Source organism: Gavialis gangeticus, unplaced genomic scaffold (assembly GCF_001723915.1).
Source record: "Gavialis gangeticus isolate Ggan-Ray unplaced genomic scaffold, GavGan_comp1, whole genome shotgun sequence".
NCBI lineage: Eukaryota > Metazoa > Chordata > Crocodylia > Gavialidae > Gavialis > Gavialis gangeticus.
In genome coordinates, this window is record NW_017729022.1 from 168261499 (window position 1) to 168271222 (window position 9724).

Genomic DNA, 9724 nt, shown 5'->3' on the forward strand with positions numbered 1-9724 from the left:
CTATACCCATTACACAAAGTGCTTCAGGCCCGCCTCAGCAAACCCTACTCTGTGCAGACCTCTCTACTTATTTCTGCCCCCCGATTGGAGCCACTCTCTACTCCCTCGCTGGGGCCAGCTCTATACCCCCTTTGTGGGGTTTGGGGTCTTACACCTCCAGGGGCTCAGGTGCCTCTCTCTAGGCGTGCCTGGCCCCACTGTCTGTTCTATGACCACTGGGTAGTGGAGCTGGGGTTATAAGGCACCCCTACCCACCTTTCACTGGGGAGGCAACTAGCCTGGCATTTCTGGAGAGCTACCCTGCTACAGGCAGCTCCACCAGGCCATTCTTCCCTATCAGGGTGTAGTTTCAAGTCATACGCAAGACAGGGAGCCTCCTGCCATCCCTATAGCTCCTGCCTCCAAGATGTTCCTGAGCAGCTGCTCAGCTGGATGGTGCCTTTCCAGCTGCCAGCAGCAGACTGCTGGCTCATCCCTGAGGGCCTGAGCTAAAATGGAGTCTGCTCAGCCCTCTCTTCCAATCACCTACCTCTCCTGTGGTCATGTGATTCCCCCCCCCAAATCAGGGCTGGCCTGCACTTGCTGGATGTCTTGCTGCCTGCTCTGGCCCTTAAAGTGCTCAGCTAACATAAGCTGAGCACTATTTGATCTCTTTTCTTTAAGTCTTTATAGTTAATTCAACTTTTATATCATCACACTCCAAATGCCAAGGATTTTTTTTCGGAGGGGTAAGGAGGTGAGGATAGCTAGTTTTTTTTTTTTACCAAACTAGTTTTTGGCTTGGATTATCTGGAATAGGGTGTTTTTTGTCCTATGGTTCTGAATCTCTAGTGAGCAATGAAGTAATTAATGCATCTTAAATGTAAAAAAATCAAGGCAAAAATATATATTGATTTTAAAACAGTTCTGTGGTAGACCCAAAGTCTACATTCAGAGTTTCAAAAGCACATACTATAGGGAATTGGGGCCTCTTTTTAATGGCATTTTTAAAAAGCACGCATCCGCAAATCAGCTGGGAATAATGCTAAGAGTCTCATTTAAACTTACAAAAGGAAGAAAATACAAAGAGCAGACAATGTACTCTTGATATCGTCCTTAACTGACCACACGGAGCTTGTCAACTTGGACCTGCTTTACTTCAGTCTCAGAGCTGTGGTGTCAGGCACAGACCAGACCATGTGTCAGAATGAATTTTCAGCTCTGTATTTCCTTGCTTTTGTATGTTTTAGTCCAACCCCTCATGTCACTGTATCATAGAGAGCCATTTTCATTGTGGTTTAATTGTATGAACAAATTTTGTGCTATATTCTTGGAACTGTACAGATGGTTCCATGCCAAACATATTTGTTTACCATGGTAATGTCTGACTTGTATTATACCAGCTAATAAAGGGATTTATTTAAGGAACAAGGTAAATGACTAAAACAGATGTGCCAGTTGGGTGAACTGTTAAAAGGAATCTTAGTTTTCAGCATTCTGTAAAAGTGATTTTTAATGTATTTCTGAGAAATTAAATTTAGTTGTGAAGATATTTTTGTGACAACTCAGCCTATGAGCCTGTTCTGTACTCTTCAAACACAGTAAATCTCTCCTCTGTTTCAGTGCAGATTTGTAAGGGCCTTAATATACAGTCTTTATTCCCCTGTTAATAATTGTTATATTATCATGAATGTTGTCTTCTCTCTAAATCTTTATTTTTAAGTTGCTCATTCAGTCATAGTAAATCTGTGTAATAAGTTTATAACATCTGAATTCACATCACAAAATCTGGCTGTATACTTGTCACATTATTTAACAATTAGTTTTCCACTGTATCAAGTCTGGGGGAGGAAGGGAATAGAATAGTTTACACATACATAACTGGTTTCCCACAATTGTTAACATTTCTGTTGATGACATAATATAAATTGGTACTCTGACACAGGGAAGCATCTCAAAGAATATAATAAATATTCAGTCTAAGTGTAATCCTATTCCACTTTGCTTGAGTCCTTGAAAATTTTTGTGTCCACTCTTGTAACATACCATAATTTTAACCTTAAGACTTAAGTCGCAAACAGCAGTCCAGAGGAGGAGGACCCAAATAATGAAAATTTTTCTCAGGTACTTGAATAAGGTGGGATAAGATTGTATTGAGGTGCCATAGGGCCTTGTCACATGATATACTTAGCACATGTTATTTGCACTTAAAATGCTAGCTTCCAAGCATTCAAGCAGTAAAAAGCATGCTAAGTGCTGTTGTAACATAGCAAAGTTAAGACTTGCCAGGTGAGGAGCATCTCCAAATCTTATTACCTAACATGTTGAGCTAATGCCCACCTGTTCCATGGAAGTAATACAATCAGGAGACTCCAGTGTGTGCCAAGGCTGGGACTAACAAGCAGCTGATTGCTGGTCCCAGCTCCCGCAACATTGCAGCGCAACACTACCATATTTTCAATCATATAGCCCGCACCAATGTATAACCCACGGAAAATTGTATTTTCGTAAAATAGTCCATGTATAGACTGCACCATGTATTCCCCACACCTGATAGTACGGGCTCTGCTGGGCATGGCCGCCAGAGCTAATTGGTGCAGGAGGGGGGAGGGATGAGGAGCTGGGAGCCCAGCTCCCCACCACTGCCAGCTGCGCTCAAGCGCGGGCTCTGCTGGGCATGGCTGCCGGAGCCGGGGCTGGAGCCAGCTAAAAGTGGTGCAGGGGAGGGATGAGGAGCTGCAAGTGGGGGGGTTAAGGGAGGCAGCCTTGCTCCCTTCCACCGGTGCCAGCCACGCTCAATCGCGCCAGAGCTCACTGCCGCTGGGGCTCGCCACCACCATGACATCAGCCCACGGACGGGGATGGGCTATGCTGTTCTAAAGACTCTGCATAGCCCACACCCATCCATCAAGTTTGTAAAAACGTGTATAGCCCGTGGACTGTATGCGCGAAAATACAGTAGTTTTCAAGGGCTCTAGGACTTAGGATGCATTTTATTTAGATCATAGTGAGCATTCTTGTGCATCTTCTCAGAAATCTGTCTAACTCATAGTGATGCTTACAACAATCTAAATAAAACATGTCCTAAGTGTAACATGGGGCAAGGCTCTGTGTCAGTCAGGTGCCTAATAGGAAATAGGATCTGGTCCTTTGCATCTCTCTAGCATATCCTATTACAGGACCACAATGCAATTTTTTGAAACATCTGCTAATGTAACTTGCTCAGTGAGATCGGTAAATAGTATTATCTTGACTCCAGAGATTGGGTAGTCAAGGAATAGAAAGGCCTTATGAATTGCTTTGGTCATCCAGATACTCTGAAGCAAAACTGGGAGTATAGAATCCCGTTCTCCTGCTACCTATACAAAAGGCCATCATTTCTGGTTAGCTTCAGAATGTAATTGGCAAGCAAGGGCGTACAACAGTGATTCTCACTGAGGTTGCCAAAAGAGGGTATGCCTTGAGATCCTTTCAAGGGTGCCACCATGTGTCATACAGTGTTAGCACTGTTAGGTGTACAGATATGATTCATGAGATAAACCTAGAGATTTTCAAATGCATATTTGTACTGTTAAAAACATTCTGACGTATTGTATACTTTTTGAGTTCTTTGCAGCAAAAACAAATCCTTTGTTGCTTTTCTGTAGTCAAAAAATGAGTAAAAATTAAGAGCTGGAATTTTCTGAAAAGTGCCTTGAGTCTAAAAAAGGTTTAGAATCACTGGGTTACAAAACCAAAGGGGAAACATTTCAATTTGGGAAGGACTGTTATGTTTATAAGCAGTGTAGAAAAAAATGTGGTTAATCCGAGGCATTATTTTTCATATCTGTTAGTTTCTTTTGCATTTATGAAAATCTCTTATGCTTCTAAATTGTATGTGTATATTAATGAAATGCGTTTTCTATACTGTTCCATGTAAATACTGGGCAAGCCTGTTACAGGAGGACACTTTAACATGTATTCTGATAGTCAATTTAAATTACCTGTATAGAGGAATCCATTAGTACTAAAGACTGAATTCTTTTTGTGGTCATTCCATTGCTAGCAGCAGTGCTTACCTTGAGCTTCACTGCCAAGGTGTTTCAGAAAGGGCTAAAACCCATTACTTGAATATTGTCGATTTCAGGACTTTTTTTACTTTTGTCCATCATCGTATAGTGTCTGAGAATTTTTTCAGTGTCTCTAGTGGACTTGGTAAAGTTTCTGGTACTTCTCTTTATTCATGTTTAAAAACTGTGCTTTAGGGTAGAGCATTTTTATATCCATAGATTTTATTAATTTACTTTTTTAATTTAGTAAGGTAGCTAGAGGTTCTATTAACAGTTGAATAAATAAAGAATGTATTCTTTATTCTCAAATATTCTGTATTTCTGCTGAAATTCCTTCAGTTTTTAAACAATTACAATTTCTTCATTTGATAAGAAAAGGATTGCTAATAGTTGCAGGTTTTCAGGGCACCCTTTATATTCATTTAAACAAATCAAAGGCGGTGGAACTCCAAACATGTGCTTCAGATTGAATATGTTCCCTCCTGAATAAAGCTGGATTTAAACATGTGCTATCCTGAATCAGTGCCCAGATCTAGCTTGCATTCATATATTATATTCCCTTTCTTTCTTTTTGTGTGTGTGTGTATATGGTATGTAGCCTGATGGGGCCTCTGTCAATGACTGGCTCATATGTACTGCAGTAAAATAATAATAATAATAATAATGTATTGCCTGTTGTATGTTCTTTCAGGTTTAGAAATAGGTCCTTCTATTCCACATATGTGCAGCCTCATTGGTTCTTTCATTTAGAATAATTGGAGTATTTAGTGGCTTTCTTGTTCTCATTTGGTTGCATTTTATTTAATCCTAGTAGTGAAAATATCCAGATAAAGCACAGAAGGTTACATTTTCATTTTTAGTGGGTTCCATCCAGACAAATTTATCAAAGGCTGTCTGTTTGTAGGCAACTATTGTAATCTGATCCTAGCTCTTCTGAGCTTAAGTTTAGAGTGAAAAATGTGCCCCCTGATTAAATATAGCAATTAAGGATTTTAGGGGTCTTGGTTTTGACCCACTTGAGATGGAGCGCTGACCTCAAAGCAGTATGTTTAGTATTGAATTGTGGAACCATTACAAAACAATTAAATAATTTTTCTAAGGATTTTTAGGACTCCTTCTCCTCCAGTTTCCCCCTTGCCCTCCCCCCAAAAAACTTTTCTCTTGAACTGCAGCTTTCTTAATTATTTGAGTTTGAAGGTATGTAATTGTGATGCTGATCTAACAATATGGTCTGACAAAGAAAAGTGTAATTACCCGTCTCATTTATCCTGTGCTGAACAGACAAGTAGAGCAGTATTTGTTTCAACCTTACTTAGATGTTATCTGGCTTATTAAGATGGATTTTTTTGTGTTTGTTTAAAAAAAAAAAAACTCACAAATTTTGAAATTTCTATAGATCCCTACAAGATTTAAATATCCAGTGACCTCACTGTCAATGAGAACTGTATTATGCGTCCTATAGATGCTTTGAAAAATCTTATCCTTCATTAATGCTTATTTAAGTACAGTACTGCACAAGCCATGCAGATAGCTGATGCGAAGATCTTGCAAGATACGGACACATGTCTGAAAACATCTGTGTGTGCCAACCTTTTCCCTTATTATTTTTCAAATAAATATTGCAGATCTATTAGCAGCATCAGGCCAATTCACTGGACTAATTGGAGCTCACATTTGTGTTTAAACAGTTCTAGAAGTTGCCTCCATGCCCCTTAAAATTATTCATTGTCACACACAGGGAGGTTATGCACAACTAGAACTATGCTTCAATTACTCAGATTAAGAATGGAAAGGAAATGAATTACTTCCCTCTCTGCTCTTTCAGTTGCACAAAAACGTCTGTTGTTTACTGAGGTTGTATTGAATGCCTTTGTTATGTGTGTTTAATTCAACCCCTTTTCTCCTTCCAGACCATATACACCTATGAAAGGGGCCCTCTCCACTGTGTGGTTTGACAGATATAAGATCTCAAATGATTGTCCGGAGCACATTGAAACCATTGATTCAATGTGTAAGTTGCTTACTGAGTTGATTGATGAGGAGATTAAAAACGGCATCCGAAAGGATAGGATACTCTTAGGTAAGTGTTTGTAAATCTTAAAACTCAAAAACGTAAGAGATCGTCACACTTGGGGTTCATACACTGAATCTTGCAAGTCGATGCGCAGTTCTTGCTGCTGCTGAGTTGCCCCTACTCTTGTTGATTTTCATTGTTTGTTGCAAGGACTTAGTATCTTGCAGTGCCTCATCCATACTGCCCCTAATTCTCCCCTTACCCCCTTAAAGCTGCCTTGAATAGAGTGAGGTTGAGTGGGTATAAACATATGTAGAATTTGACTTCCTGTATACACAGTAAATGTAGCCTAAAAGCCTTTTCTATTGTTGTTGTTGCTTAGAATGGTTCGTTATAATTGGCTCAAAACCCACTTAGCAATGATTAACCCATATTTGCTTGGCTATTTGTATCTGGCCACTTTATATACTAAGTATGGCTTTGAAATAGAAATCTTGAGTTCTTTCAAAGTTACTGCAGCTTTTGTATTTAATCATTGTATGTGGGACCCAAGTGTCATACAATCATAGAAAATTGGGTTGGAAAGGACCTCAGGAGGTCATCTAGTCTAGCCCCCTTGTCAAAGCAGGACCATCCCCAACTACATCATCTGAGGCAAGTCTTGTGTCTAGCCTGGTCTTAAAAACCTCCAACGATGGAGATTCCACAACTACTCTGGGTAACCTATTCCAGTGCTTTACTATCCCCCACCAGTGAGAGAGTTTTCCTTCATATCTAACCTACACTTCCCTTGCTGCAACTTGTGACAAGTGCTCTTTGTTCTTTGTTCTGTCATCTGCCACTGCTGAGAACAGTCTAGCTCTATCCTCTTTTGAACCCCACTTCAAGTAGTTGAAGGCTGCTCTTAAGTCCCCTCTTAGTCTTCTCTTCTCTAGACTAAATAGCCCAGTTTCCTCAGCCTCTCCTCATAAGTTATGTGCCCCAACCCCCGCACCATTTTCATTGCACTCCGCTGGACTCTCTCCAATTTGTTCACATCCTTTTTGTAGTGAGGTGCCCAAAACTGGACACAGTACTCCAGATGTGGCACTTCCCTTGATCTGCTGGCAGCGCTCCTATTAATGGAGCCCAGTATGCCATTAGTCTTCTTCACAACAAGTGCACACTTTTTGGCTCATATTCAGTTTATTGTCAACTGTAACCCTTAAGTCCTTTGCTGCAGAGCTGCTTCTTAGCCGGTCGGTCCCCAGCCTGTCTCTCTGTCCCTAGCTTGCATGGGATTGTTCCATCCCAAGTGCAGGACTGCACTTCTCCTTATTAAACCTCTTGAGAGATTTTTGTGGTCCAGTCCTCCAATTTGCCAATATCTCTGAATCCTAGCACTACCCTCCAACAATATCTACTATTCCTCCTAGTTTGGTGTCATCTGCAAACTTGCTGAGGGTGCACTCTATCTCATCTTCCAGGTTGTTAATGAAGATATTGAACAAAACCAGCCCCAGGACTGACACTTGGGGCACTCCACTTGAGATCAGCTGCCAACTAGACATCAGGCCATTGGTTACTACTCTTCGAGCCCAACAATCCTGCCAGTTTTCTATCCACCTTGCAGTCCATTCATCCAAGCTAGACTTTCTTAGCTTGCTTGCCAGAATGTTGTGGGAGACGGTATCAAAAGGCTTGCTTCAGTCAAGGTATATCACATCCACTGCTCTCCCTGCATCAGGAGGGAATCAGGTGGTGAACTGGCAGTGAATTTGTGAGTTTTAGGCTACAAGAAGGGCTGTGGGGGTTGTTTTTTGAAAAGGGAGTTGAAAAAAGCACAGTTGCAGTAACAGGTGTGGAGTGTAGTTTTCCCCAGATTTCCTGTGAGCAGTGCAGTTGCAGAAAATTGAAAGGTCACAGTGAGCCAGAGTAACAATACATTGGGGCATTTGCCTATGAAGAAAGAACTGAGTGGAATGGAGGGATTAGATAACTAAACTGGTGAAGGATTATGAAAGATATGAATGAAGCAGATATGAGCATTTTGGATAGGGTGGCATATAAATCTAATAAACATGCCCCAGATTTTGATAAACTAAAAGTATCAGACAAACTGGATGGATGGACAGGTATTAATTGAAGATGCGGTGAAATTCAGATTGTTGGAACTCAGATGTCAGGGGATTAGAGAAACATTTTGTTTTTGAAGACAGGGTTGAGGGAGTGTCCATTTTTGTCTGGGAGTTGATTTGTTGTGAAGGGTAGATTAGGGTTATGGGATGGAAGGCTGGGAGATCAGGTGAACTGTCAGGTGGAAATTTCAACATGAAGAAGGCTAGAGATGGTTAGGAGAGGGATGGCTACATGTTGGGCAGGAAGTTTGGTGTTTGCTGACAGGTGCTTGGAATGGGAAGGAGAACAGTCTCTTGGAGCATTGCTCAAAGCAGGATGAGTGGGAAGCTAGCAGAAGTAAGGGCAGGCTCTCTAGGAATTCAGGCTCCACCAGGGCTTTCTGGAAGTTGACTTTACTTTCTTTCCATGGGCTTGGGATTTGTGAGTACAGGGGCATCAGTTATTCCAAAAGAATTGCATTGTGCCCTACTCGTTTCAACATCATACCTTTCTAATGATGGCTGTTCGAAGGTCACTGTTGTTAACCATTTTATTGCTGATCACTTTAGAAAAAGCATCCAGCTGCTCTGTGGTTAGAGAATTACATACCGCTACTCCTTACCTATCACACTTCACCATAAATCAGAATATTAGCATCCCTGATGTTATCTGTTTTGCAGAGCATGTTGAAAATAACTTGGTTTTCTTGATAGATTTCAGCTTGATACACCTCAATCCATCACTACTACTTCTTTGGGAAGTCTATGAACATATAGATGGCAGTAAGCATTCCCAGTACCCATCCTTATGGCTTAAAAAAAAGTTGTTCCCTAGGAATGTAGAAGAACCTTATAAGTTAATGAGCTTTTTCTAGTTCAAAAGAGTATCAAGTAATACTTTCATAATGGAAAAAAAAAAGGAATCAATTATTTTGTAAAAACAATACCATCTAGATCTGGAAAAAAAAAAGTCATTTTCTTGCCAGATGTTCTTGTTGGCTTGCTTTCTTATTGGTCTTACAGGCTAAAAAAAATGTTTGAAATAATTCCTGTCGGGGTGGGGACTGATTTTAAGGGATAAAAAAGGATGATCATGCAAGTCAAATTTTGGTACTGCCTGCCTCCCTTAGTAACACATGATTAAAAGTCAGTATATTTTGGCAGTACATTTGGATGCTTATAACAATTGAGAAATTCAGCAATTCTTAGTATATTCAAAGACTGTTCAAATCTTAGAATATTTAGAACCTATATATATAAAGGGCTTAGTCCGTCTGTCTGTCTGTCCATAACGCTCTTGGGGGGGCGTAGCTCCCAGCAGGGCGTGACTTCAGTCAGTGCTGTGCGCAGAGCAAATTGCCTGTCAAGAATGACAGTGGGGCTGGAGCAACACCATGATGGTGGGGACAGAGGAAACAGAGCTGGGGGGGGCATGGATAGTGATGGTGGGGATGGAGCGCCACCGTGGCAATGGGGACAGAGTGGGAGGCCGAGGCCAGCACTGTTGGCCTCGCTCCCTACCTCCCCCTAGCCCTGCTCCTTGGAGGCAGCCACGGCGCAGGGTGGTGGTGGCGCAGCACTGCCCC

At 41.2% G+C, this 9724-nt stretch overlaps 1 protein-coding gene across 1 annotated transcript in view; it reads left to right on the plus strand.

Moving 5' to 3' along the window:
* LYPLAL1 (lysophospholipase like 1) overlaps nucleotides 1-9724 on the plus strand; it is an 87441-nt gene that overhangs the window by 38092 nt on the left and 39625 nt on the right. Inside the window, exon 3 of the mRNA XM_019516467.1 lies at nucleotides 5939-6108. Within this exon, the coding sequence (XP_019372012.1) occupies nucleotides 5939-6108 (170 nt within the window). The remainder of the gene's footprint in view (nucleotides 1-5938; nucleotides 6109-9724) is intronic.